Raw genomic sequence first — 12,457 nt, 5'->3', positions numbered from 1 at the left:
GTCTGCGCTCGTAAACCGGACCGAATCGAGTTCTCTTTTGTGTCGGCAAATTTATCCATACGTCTTGTTTTTATTCATTGACTAAAATGTCAATAGATTTTCAACATAGTTTTTGTCATTCAAAACGAGTTTTCGTTTCATTATCGTCTCATTTTCGTCTCATTTTCGTCGGTAAAAAAAATTTGTTGATATAAATTATTCGTCAACTAAAATTTACCTTTTGAAAGGGTACTGCCCCAGTGGCAGCTTTTGGAGCTTTTTTCTGAGAGTGTACAGCTCTAATGTTAAAAAAGATACTGTCTGTCTTGATTAAGCATGTCTCCTTGTTTTTTCAAAGGCGATATATGTCCGTGGAGGGTAAAGGCAGTATATGGCATTGCATACTACAGGTCTGCCCTGTTTCTAACCAGATCCTCTCTCTCCCTTACAGTTAATGATAGACACACCCACTTCCCCTATAACTAGTGGACTTCCCCTGTTTTTTGTCATCACAGTAACTGCCATCAAACAGGTGAGCGTACGAGCGTGTTTTGGCAGCTCATGTTCACGGATCATGACGTGTACACAGTATTGTGCCAGTTTGATTGCAGGATAACCGATTAGTTGTCATAATCCCGCTCACAAATACAGGGATATGAAGACTGGCTGCGGCACAAAGCTGACAATGAAGTGAACGGAGCGCCTGTGTTTGTCGTGCGCAGCGGCAGTCTGGTCCAAACCCGATCCAAGAATATCAGAGTGAGTTTCAGCCAATGCCACCGGGATCCCATTGCTAATCGTCCCAGACCAACAACAACAGATGCTTTCAAAAATTAGAAACACTTCCATACCCCTGCAGTCATGTTAATAAATACAGTGACTTTAGGATGTGCTGTTTCAGCAATTCAGGCATCCTTGTCAAGTCATGTGGGTTGATGTTCCTCCTGTGTTCTCGTAGGTAGGTGATATTGTGAGAGTAGCCAAAGATGAGACGTTTCCTGCAGATCTGGTACTATTATCATCAGATCGGGCCGAGGGGACGTGCCACATCACCACTGCCAGCCTGGACGGAGAGACTAACCTGAAGGTTTGTGCTTTATGCTCATAAACAATAGCATCTCACTGAATTTCTCAGAGCGGTTACTGAATAAATATGTGACTCACCAAAGTTGTTGTTACTTTCAGAGACGCCCATCTCGAAGCATTTTTTTGTGTACTGAAGGCTTGTGGAACTAAACTCTGAGTGTATTTTCTGACTGGTTTTGTCGAACTGGCCCTCCACTAAGCTCTGCTGTCACTTTTACCTCCCTGAGCTTGTGACAACCGTGCAACTGAGTGAATTACCTCAAGAAATGCAGAGTAATGTCTGGATTAGCCATGCTTTAATATAGAGTCGTCAAAAAGGTTTTCAGTATGTCAGGAAAGGCTGTCCAAATTGTGATGGAGAAGCTTTAAAATGTAAGAAAACGCTTGTTTCTAAAACGAAAAAAAAAAAAATGTTGGATTGAAAAGATTGGCAAATGAAATAATTATTTGAAATAGATCATTTAAATAGAATTCAGCAAATTTTCGTGGGCAAAAAATGTCCATTGCGTAGTGCAATAGTGTAGCTCATACAGAAGTCACTTTTAAACCAAACAGCTTTCTGTTGGTCAGTGTGGCGAACCAGTGTGAAGGCCAGTTGCCAAGTATGTGTGAGAATTTTTCACCCTCAGAAATTGCAGAACAACGATAAATACATCTTTATAAATAGATGAAACCATTTGTTTGTTTGTTTAAAGCTCATTTAAACATACCGTTTGGTCAAAATAGTTTTACAGATTTATTATTTAGAGATTTATTACTTGGAGATTCTTTCTAAAATAGTATTTTGAGATTTTCTTTGTAGTTATTTATTAAGGTGGTTCATTGCAATGTTCGTGACTATTTAAATAATAATAAAAAAAGTTTATCATATTTGTGGTCTACCATTCTTTTGGAAATTATCATTTATATGACCAAAATCTTATTCCACGATACGAGTAATTTTATTTCACAGTAACGATATATATCACAATATAGTTATTTTTGCTTTAAATAAGGTCTTTATGATATAAATTTTTGATACCATAGAAATTTCATAATTATTGTCACCAGTGTCAATGTCACAGTAAAATACAGTAAACAGTAACAAACAGTAAACAGTCAGTGATTAAATAAGAATAAGAAACTAACAATAAAAGCAATACTAAAAATTACAAACAATAGGGCAGAAAAAAGGACAGTAGAACAAATAGTAAATAAGAAATGCTACATACATTGTATGAAGTAATTAAATGTATAAAAACATTGCATATCCTTCATTGTGTAAATTAAATTTATATTGCTTCTTACTAAAGTAACAAAAGTGATTTCGTCAAGAGCAGTGAGAGATTTTCTCTCTTTTGTTGTTTGATTAACATGAATGACAGGCAGCAGGAATATTAGACTGCTGTCACTTTAAGAGATGCCCGAATCCAATATACTGTTACATGTGTTTTCTTTCTCAGCCATTTGCTTTCACTTAAATACTTAAATTACTGTTTACACGAGTATACTTGCAGAGATGGGCATTTTGACCCATACAAGTGTTTATTTTACCTTTCAAGACCTATAAAGCGGCAAAAATAACTCCTTTCAATACTCTGAGCACCGTCTTCACTTGCGCATGCCTCTCTGACAGCACTGAGAAACAGTCTCTAGTGAAATGAGTTCTCTTTCGCCACTGATTGTGTTTCAGCGGCTTAAAAAATCATTGTTTTTAAACCGCAATGCTTAAAACACATGCAAACGATACGTTTTCGTCGCATTTTTTTTTTGTTTGTTTCAGGGTTCTATTTTTTTTATTTGTTATTTTGTCATATATTTGCTTATCGCCCACCCCCCAAAGTTTTACCACTTCGTGAAAAAACATGAATGCTCGATGAAAAAACAAACACAAATTCTCTGTTCATGTCTGGCTAATATAAGATATCTTAATAAAAATGATTTAATATCCAGATATCTTGTTTTATTTGACAAGCAGATACGTGTCTGCTGGCTATACAGTGTTTTACTAAGCAATGAATAAGTAGTGAGATGTATCAGACTGTAACGCTGAATGTGTTGTCTCTGCTGATGTGCAGACGCACTATGCGGTGCCAGAAACGGCGGTGTCGCAGTCGGTGTCGCGGCTGGAGTCTCTGCAGGCGGTGGTGGAGTGCCAGCAGCCCGAGGCAGACTTATACAGGTACCTTACAGAATCAGATCCACTCAAATCCTCCTCACACACTGCTTAACAATGCAGCTCAACCACAGTCGATTTGATGCTATTATCAGTTCTGTAAGTCCTGACGCTGCACGTTCTTTCTTCTCAGGTTTGTCGGGAGAATAACAGTAACCCAACATGGAGAGGAGATAGTCAGGTAAGACCAGCTTCAAATGTGAGATTAATATGGTTTTGACTACCAGATGTACTTGCGTCAGTGCAAAACGTCTTTTGGTGTTAAAATAGTACTGTCAGGATTTACCAAAGATGCGCAGTGTGGACACAGTTATTTTTGCGCTTGACCTTATTGAATATGCACTTGTAGGAGTTTCCCTTTCAGAAGCCAAATTTATGGGAGGAGAGTATTAAAATGAAGCACACAACATGATTTACTAACATTTGCGCTCATCAAATTACTGGTATTTGCGCCATTATTTAATGCCCAAAAAAGTATGTCTTAAAACAGACTGTAATTTGCGCTACTCTTGGGAGACTGCGCTGGTCGTTATGGAAATGATCTGGCTGCGGCTGTATTGTTTAATGTGCGCATTGTTAGTAAATCACTCGCAGAATTTTCCCCTCCCATCGACGCTGTTTTGGTATTAAATCTGGCCCTTTATGTTTAAGTATTTATGTTGTGTATTTTTACATTTATTTATTTGTTTATTTATATGTTTTGGTTATTCTTTTTAGACCCTTAGGACCAGAGAACCTCCTGCTTCGAGGAGCAAGATTAAAAAACACCAAAGAAATCTTTGGTACGGCATTCACACCTATTTTTAAAGCCCAACTTAGAACTTTTAAAGTCAACATGAATTCAAAATTGACCTTATTTACTTATTAACTTATTTTGCAACTTATGACTGCACTTTACTCCCAAAAAAGTTTGTGTTTGTAATGGTTCATCAAAACTTTGTTTGGTTTGAGTATAACTGGTGCTGTGTCATGCAGGTGTGGCGGTGTATACTGGCATGGAGTCCAAGATGGCTCTGAACTACAAGTGCAAATCCCAGAAACGCTCTGCAGTAGAGAAGTATGTGTTTCGTCATTTCCATTTCCACCGTTTCCTTCTCATTTTACCACATCATCTCTCTCGTCTCTCGTGCAGATCCATGAATACGTTTCTCATCATCTACTTGGGCATTCTGCTGTTTGAAGCCGTTCTCAGCACCATTTTGAAGTACGCCTGGCAGGCAGAGGACAAGTGGAACGAGCCGTTTTACAATCAGAAGACTGATCAGGAGAGAAACAGCAGTCAGGTTACTATAAAGTCTCTACACTCAGTTACTTTACATTTAAAAGTCATACTGTGTGACACCTGGCAGCTCTTTGATGGCCTCAAAACTAGTAGGATTCATTAAGACCGCTGGTGATTTTCTCCTCGCAGATTTTGAAGTTTATTTCTGACTTCCTGGCTTTCCTGGTTTTGTACAACTTCATAATCCCCATCTCGCTGTACGTGACCGTTGAGATGCAGAAGTTTCTGGGCTCTTTTTTCATTGGCTGGGACTTGGACCTGTACCATGAGGAGAGCGACCAGAAGGCTCAAGTCAACACATCAGACCTCAATGAGGAGCTGGGACAGGTGTGTGTGTGTGTTTGTGATTTAGAACTGTTTCCCCAGTTATAATACTGTCTGAGATGAGTAAATCTATGCTAATTTTGCGGCCGCAGGTGGAGTACGTTTTCACAGACAAAACGGGAACCCTCACTGAGAACGAGATGCAGTTTAGGGAGTGTTCTATCAACGGTATCAAATACCAGGAGATCAACGGGAAGCTTGTCCCTGAAGGAATGACAGAAGACTCTCCGGATGGATCGGTGCCTTGTTTGGTAAGGTTAATTTTTACCGTTTGTGAGATTAGAGGATTTTGTCGTGGTCCATGCCATAGACTGTATAAAAACATGGAAGTAGTGTCCGTGACGTCACCCGTGGGTTTCTGAAGAGCATTTTTGAAGCCCAAAGTGGGCGGAGCTGGCCGTCACCAAAGAGGCGGGAGCTGGTTGCTGAAACAACTCCTGCCTAGCTCGACGGTGGTGACAGCAGCAGCAATTCACCTGTCACTCAAGTGGCCATGACCTTAATTATGCAGAACTCAATTCCTGGAGGGCCACAGCTCTGCAGAGTTTAGCTCCAACCAGCTCCAAATCACACCTGCTTGGACGTTTCTAGTGATCCTGAAGACCTTGATTAGCTGGATCAGGTGTGTTTGATTAGGCTTGGAGCTAAACTGTGCAGAGCTGTGGCCCTCCAGGAATTGAGTTTGAGACCAGTGCTTTAAGGCTTAATATAATTTAAATCACCCCGTCACAGTTGTCATGAAGGGCAAAAAAAACTATATAGACCAAAACCACAAAGCCAGTTTCACTTCCATGTTGGTTTCAAGAGAGAGACTGGAAGGTTGCCACTTGGTCTATGCACAATTAGAAACCCTAAGCAAAATAGTGAATTTCAAAAGAATCTGTCCTGTAGATGCTGTGGGCACACCTTTCTTTGGGTCAGATCTCAGCTTGTTTGATCACAGTTGCACAATTAAGTTAGTGTTAATTTATAGTGCCCTCTTGCACTGAAAATTCATGAAATTTGGCAAGTTTCCTCAGAATGTTCTGTTGTCCATATGTTTTAATTTTCATTAAGTTTGGATCAAATGGTCACAAGATATAGGCACACCCATAAACATATTAGCCTACATCTGCTAAACGATTAAATTAATTCAAATTCTTTTAATAGTTTTTGTCAGAATCATTTCTAGTTCATATCCACCAAATTTCATGCAAATCGGACAAATGGCCTAGAACAAAAATGTTTGACAAAAGAAAAAAACCTCAATGACAGTAATGTGTTGTTTTTATTATTATTATTATTATTTGTGGAAATGGATATAGATATGATTAGCTTATTTGGAGAGACTGAAGTTTTTGGCAAAAACTCGTTTTCTCACAATGTACGAATATATCAATTTTTGTAACATTAGGCCATTCAGATTTGGTGTTATTAGCCACAGAAAGTTGATTAGGACATTCACCAAAGAGGACGCATACCAGGGTTCAACTTCATTGATCACATACAGGCATATTGATTTAGCACCGTCTACTTCAGCCAGTTGCCAAGGCATTTCTCATTTTAATTGAATTTTACTAAAATAACTAAAACATATGAGAAGTACTAAAAATGACAAAAACACAATAAAAATAACTAAAAGCTACAAACTTTAATCTATATATCTATATGATACTGAAATAACACTAGTTTGTGTTAATTTATGATGATATTAATTATTAAATTGTAATATTTTTATCTTTATATTTTAAGCTTTAAATAAAATAGGACCCGTTTTTTTGTGATGCATGATAAGCATTACAGTGGTGACGTTTTACAACTGATCATGTTTTAAATCATAGTATTATTTTGTGTGTACACCTTTCAGAACAGGGAGGAGGAGTTGTTCCTGAAAGCTGTCTCACTGTGTCACACGGTGCAGATCAGTTATGATCAAACGGATGGGCCGGGAGACCCGTTCTCACATGCCAACGGCTTCTCTCCTCAGATGGAGTATTACGCCTCTTCTCCTGACGAGAAAGCTCTAGTGGAAGCCACCAAGAGGTGAGGTCACCACTCTGTCACCTGCTACTGTGTATTTCTGCAGTCAGTTGTGCTAAATATATAACCATTTGACTACATTTGTGAAAAACATATTTTTAAATGATCTTTTTGACTGCAGGATGGGTGTCACATTTATAGGCAGCCATGGAGAAATAATGGAGATTAAAACATTTGGAAAAGCAGAGAGGTACATCACACTTTTCTGTTTATTTTAGGTAACTTCTAAATGTGAACCATATTCATAAAGTTGTTTAGCTTTTAGTTGTCTGTTTAACAGCTATCTTTCCACCCACAGATACAAACTCCTCCACGTTTTGGAGTTTGACGCAAACCGCAGAAGAATGAGTGTGATTCTGCAGAAGCCCTCAGGCATGTGCCTCTGATCGCATATGTGCTATTTATGACTGAACTGCAGCGCGTGAGGAGTTATCTAATGACATTCTGTCTCTCGTTAGGTGAAAAGGTGCTATTCACGAAAGGAGCCGAATCAGCCATTCTGCCCTACACCACGAGCGGCGAGATTGATAAAACCAGAGTCCACGTGGATGAGTTTGCTCTGGTGAGCTCTCGACATCATGCTGCCATGCTTCACTCTAGTTAGTGGTGCTTGAAGTTTTACTGTTGTTCATAAGTAGTAAAATGGACCATCTTCTGATCCCAAAGTATTCAGTGTACAACTCGTCCACACCGGATTTTGTGGCGTGTGGAGAAGTGCAGTGTTATTTTTCTCAAAGCTACATTTTGGCCATTTTCACCGAACAATTAAGTGGTTAAAAAAAAAAATCCCATTTGAAGGTGGGATTGAGTTCTACTGTATCTAAAAACCAGAGGCCAGATTTATGAAAATCTTAAGAAACTATTTTTTTAAGATGAGTTGTAAGAGGTCTGTAAAAATGTGAAATTCTTGAAAAAAATTAATTCTTAAGAACGTGAGTTTTAGTTATCCATTATAATGTCATATTTAGCTACCTGTGTCCTTCAGCAAGTAGAAAATATACATAAATTGAATAAAGTTTTCAAAATTTTTAATTAAATAGATGAATCCTTAAAGCTACAATAGTTACTGATTTCCTCTTTTTTTTCTCTTTTGTTCTTTGATAAAACAGACATCACAGTAGCTGGTTTATTAGCTTATTTGGCTGCTATTACTTTAAGAGCTGCCGCTACTGAATGTGATGCGGATCTGACATGCACGCTCGTAGTTTCATTCACGCTTTAATATGAAATGATACAGGCTACAGCGTGCTGCCATATTTGTGCATGCTCTTGCAATTGAAGAGCATGCACTACGAGCACAGTATAACGGCTGACAGGACAGGAAGATTCATTTTTACTGACGTATGGCCTGACAGCATCTCATCACTGTTGTTCTGCTAAAGCTCCTCGTCACCTGTATGATTTCTGTTGCTGAAGCGAAGTGGAGTGCGCGTTTGAAAAGTCTCCTGTTTGATGTGGTCGTAAAGACTTTCTGCGTCTAAATAAACGCACTTCTTGTCAAGAAAAACGAGACGGAAGCAGCAGTTGTGAGTGGGGTGGCCAACCCTAGCCCCACCCTTGCATTAACGGCGTTAAATATTTTTAATACTGTTAAACTGGAAAAATGAATAACGCACTAATTTTGACTGCACTAAATTCTACAAAAGTCATGTCATGCATAATCATGACTGATCATTGTTTAAATGATCAGTTACTGGCAGTAATATGCATTGTGTTAATGCATAGCTAGTGTTATGTTGTAATGCTTAATATTTGTCTTAATTCGGTAAACTTTTTACATCTGGAGATTTGGGAAAAGTTAGTAGCTATCCCATTGTGGTTCGGTCAAATTTACTGTTATTCTGCAAAATTTCATAGGCAAATTACATTCATTTCAATAGGAATTCATGTGATTTAAGAAGTCATCTCAATCATTCACATTGACCAACAGAAAGCTGTTTGGTTGTGAAAATGACTTGAGTGTGAGCTGTGATTCATACCAACGTTATTTTCGTAAACGAAAACCGAAACGAAGACAAACTATTGGTCAAAAAACATTTTCGGAAACTGAAATAAAATAAAAATTTCTAAATAAATGAAAAACTAAAACTAAACGAAACTAACAACAGTAACGGAGAAACTAACGAAAATAAAATAATTAGCAAAAATAAACAATCGTTTTCGTGATTTAATAAGCTCTCTGTGCCAGAAAATCGGACCTGTGGTTGTTTAGGGAAATAGATGGTGATAGTAGACGGCTGCGCGCTGGAGCGGCTCGTCAAAGTAAAGTGCAAACATCTAAATCACCATATCGCATTTATTTTTGAGTAGTATGAGGTTTCAAACCATTTTAGATTGTTTCTTCTTATTGTGTACGTTCATTGAGGGAGATGGGACATACAGTAGTGTGCACCGGCTCGTATGTGCAAAAAATCCAACAAATGAATGCATTGAAAACACAGATGGACAAAAATAAAGTTTACAGAGTTTCAATGACCATTTCAAAGAACATGCCTGCGTCCCGATGTGCACACAGTCCATGCTAAATTCTATCTGATATTAGGTGGATAGTAGATAGGGTGGATAGTATGCACATTGGGACGCAGGGCATGTTTCCTCAAATCCAGCACTGGAGGGCCATTGTACTGCAGAATTTAGCTCCAACCCTGATACAAACTCAACTGTCTGATGCTGTCTAGTAACTCTGAAAACCTTGATTAGCTTGTTGTTTGTAAACTATTGGCATATTAAACAAGATTACATCTTTAATATGAATGAATATGAACATGAATATGAATTAATAAATTGTATACATATAAGTAGCATATTTTTGGTTTTTAAACTATAATTACTAAAACTGAAACTAAAATATATCAAAACTAAATAGAAATGCGTTCACAAAATAAAAACTAATCTAAAACTAACAAAACCATTAATGAAACTAACTAAAACTAAACTGAAATTATAGGAAATTTGAAAACGATATAAAAATAAAAACTTATTTAAAAATTCAAAACTATAATATCCTTGATTCATATATTATTGACTACGGAAAATGGGCCATTTTTTTGTCCACAAAACTTTGCCTAAATTTTGCAAATGTGTTTATTTACAGTGATTTTTAATACGATTCTTTTAGATTTTTTTTTTTTTTTCTTTAGAACAATCTTAAGTTCCTAAATTCCTAAAAACACAAAATACTCAACTTTATTAAGTTAGAAAATAAGAAAATTAGCAGTTACTGAGAATTTTACAAAGAATATTTCATGAATTCAGCCCCAGAATATCGTAGAGACTGATTTGTACAGGAAATAACTGCCTAGACAAATCACCTTAAAATGCCCTAGCAACTTCTCACAAGCATTGATGAGAGAGTAGCCGCTAAACTTTCTCTTCAGACGTCTAAAAGTCTAGTTGAAATGTCGAGGTCTGGTCCGAGTTCAGCTTTTCTAATTCAAATGATGTTGATGAGAGCACTGCAGTTAATTAGCTCCGTTTGCTGTCCTCATTATCAGCTCTGCTGAAACCCATGAGAGTGTCTTCAGACCCACATCACACACACACACACACGCTCCCGGCAGTTCTCAGAGGATCGTATTAAGACTCATGGGATGTTTCAGACACAACAGCCACATTGAAATGCTACTCCATACGCTGAATGCTCTCTGTGTCTGCGCTTAAAAGCATTAACTCAGTTATGGACGAGGAACTCAAGACTGTGGCTTTCAGGCAGCTTCTTGGCCAAAAGTTTACCATCAATTCTACTTTATATCAACTTTTGTATTACATTATTTTGTGCATAATTGATTCTTCTTTTGTGCACGAATCAGTAAAATGGACTAGTTTAACTTTCTTCCTCGCGTGTTTGTCCCATCTTACTTTTGTAGAAGGGTTTGCGGACGTTAGTGGTGGCCTGCAGACACTTCAGTGCAGATGAGTATCAGGAAGTGGACCGGCGGCTCCATGAAGCCAGAACGGCTCTGCAGCAGAGAGAAGAACGATTGGTTGAGGTCTTCAACTTCATTGAGAAAGACCTAGAGCTGCTGGGAGCGACTGGGGTGGAGGACAAGTGAGTCAACACACACACACACACACACACACACACACAAACACACAAGAATGCTAATGCAATGCTGCAGTGAAGACGGACATCTCATAAGCATAAGCAAATTCATTCTGGTCACATGGGATTCCTTTGACATGTCATTGAAAGATAGTAAAAACACATGCATAATTGCTGAAATTTATATTTATTTTACATAACATTTTCTAGATTAATAATACATAAATTAATTAAATTAAAAAAATATGAACTTGATAAAATTAAATTTTTTATTTTTATTTGTTAAATAAATGTATTATTTAGATCAGTGTTTCCCAACTAGTGTGCTGTGACAGATTGGTCGGGTGTGCAGTGGAAAATTATCGCAAAATTCCTATCTCTATTATATTTCATAATTATTATTTTAAATCAGTGCTATTGGTCATCGTTATGTCTGTTTGTGGGTTTTACAATTATTTAACCAATGAAAAGCTTTCAAAAGAGTTTGTGACTAAACCTCTTAACGCCATTGGATCCTCAAATTGTCAGTCAAACCTCATAACCCCACTCCGCCTCCATTCAGAATGAAGTGCCGCGACTCTCAGTTTGAAGACAGATGTCTACTTCTTCGCAGTGCAAGGGTAAATAAAGAACTGCTGATGTTTAAATAAGGACAACGTTTCCTTTACTCAAGAAACACTGTCTATAAGGCTAATGTTTTTGTATGTTTGAAGAGCGGAGAAGAGTCTTAGCATTTGCTGTCTAGTTGTAGCCAATATACTTTTGTACATTTTTAATATTCTGTGCATAGCGGTTCATCTTTTATATCATGAGATTTTGGCCAAATGTATTAAACAACAAGAAAAACTGAGCGCCATTATAGCTACAATAAACTTTAAAACCTGTAAATTGATGAAAAAGTAATGCAATTAATTTACTGCCATGACGGACAAAACACTAGGGCTGCCCTCGTCTAAAGATTTTTGTGGTCGACTAGTAGTTGTTTATTTTAAGCATTAGTCGACTAATCGCACGTTTATTAATAAATCATAACAATGAACCTTTAATTGCCTACATAAGCGCTCCAGCACACACATAAAGCTTGCCACAGCGCACCGGCAGAAGTAATGATTATGAATGTGTAAGGGTAAAATAGAAAGGAGTAAAACAGTACTTTTTCTGTGTGTTCGGCTTAAGAGATGATTTTTGGCGACACTGACTCGTCATCTCCGCAGTAGTGGATGCACCTGTATGCATTTGAAAGTAGACATTTCACTCTCTATAGATGTATTTTTCATGTCTGTAAGGCAAGTATACACTGAGTTGCTTTTTATTATTTTACAAAAGCACAATGTTTTGCTGTTATTGTGAGTGCACACAAATAAATGTAAAGTCTTTACAGAATTGAAAGATGTATTACTCTTTACTCTTATCTGTATGAGCAAAAATGAGGGAGTATTTTAAGAGCAAGTGAGCGCACCAGCGCCCTCCATCTGTCCTGCAGTGAGCGCTACTGTTCAGCTTCCACACTCCACACAGACACTTCAATAGCGCACATTTTTCTAGTTTACATTAGATTGAGCGTCCATGT

The 12,457-nt window shown here is 37.7% G+C and overlaps 1 protein-coding gene across 3 annotated transcripts in view; it reads left to right on the top strand.

Annotated features, from left to right (window-relative positions):
- LOC131529634 (phospholipid-transporting ATPase IF-like) overlaps positions 1 to 12,457 on the top strand; it is a 58,853-nt gene that overhangs the window by 18,317 nt on the left and 28,079 nt on the right. For all 3 annotated transcript variants that reach the window (XM_058759429.1, XM_058759428.1, XM_058759430.1), the window contains exons 4-18: positions 431 to 511; positions 631 to 738; positions 938 to 1,066; positions 3,123 to 3,226; positions 3,354 to 3,401; positions 3,938 to 4,002; positions 4,196 to 4,277; positions 4,353 to 4,503; positions 4,632 to 4,829; positions 4,919 to 5,077; positions 6,673 to 6,848; positions 6,967 to 7,035; positions 7,144 to 7,217; positions 7,304 to 7,407; positions 10,712 to 10,893. In XM_058759429.1, coding sequence (XP_058615412.1) covers positions 431 to 511; positions 631 to 738; positions 938 to 1,066; positions 3,123 to 3,226; positions 3,354 to 3,401; positions 3,938 to 4,002; positions 4,196 to 4,277; positions 4,353 to 4,503; positions 4,632 to 4,829; positions 4,919 to 5,077; positions 6,673 to 6,848; positions 6,967 to 7,035; positions 7,144 to 7,217; positions 7,304 to 7,407; positions 10,712 to 10,893 — 1,730 coding nt within the window. The remainder of the gene's footprint in view (positions 1 to 430; positions 512 to 630; positions 739 to 937; positions 1,067 to 3,122; positions 3,227 to 3,353; positions 3,402 to 3,937; positions 4,003 to 4,195; positions 4,278 to 4,352; positions 4,504 to 4,631; positions 4,830 to 4,918; positions 5,078 to 6,672; positions 6,849 to 6,966; positions 7,036 to 7,143; positions 7,218 to 7,303; positions 7,408 to 10,711; positions 10,894 to 12,457) is intronic.

This window comes from Onychostoma macrolepis, chromosome 22 (genome assembly GCF_012432095.1).
Source record: "Onychostoma macrolepis isolate SWU-2019 chromosome 22, ASM1243209v1, whole genome shotgun sequence".
Taxonomy (NCBI): Eukaryota; Metazoa; Chordata; class Actinopteri; order Cypriniformes; family Cyprinidae; genus Onychostoma; species Onychostoma macrolepis.
This window is presented reverse-complemented; position numbering and strand designations above follow the sequence as displayed.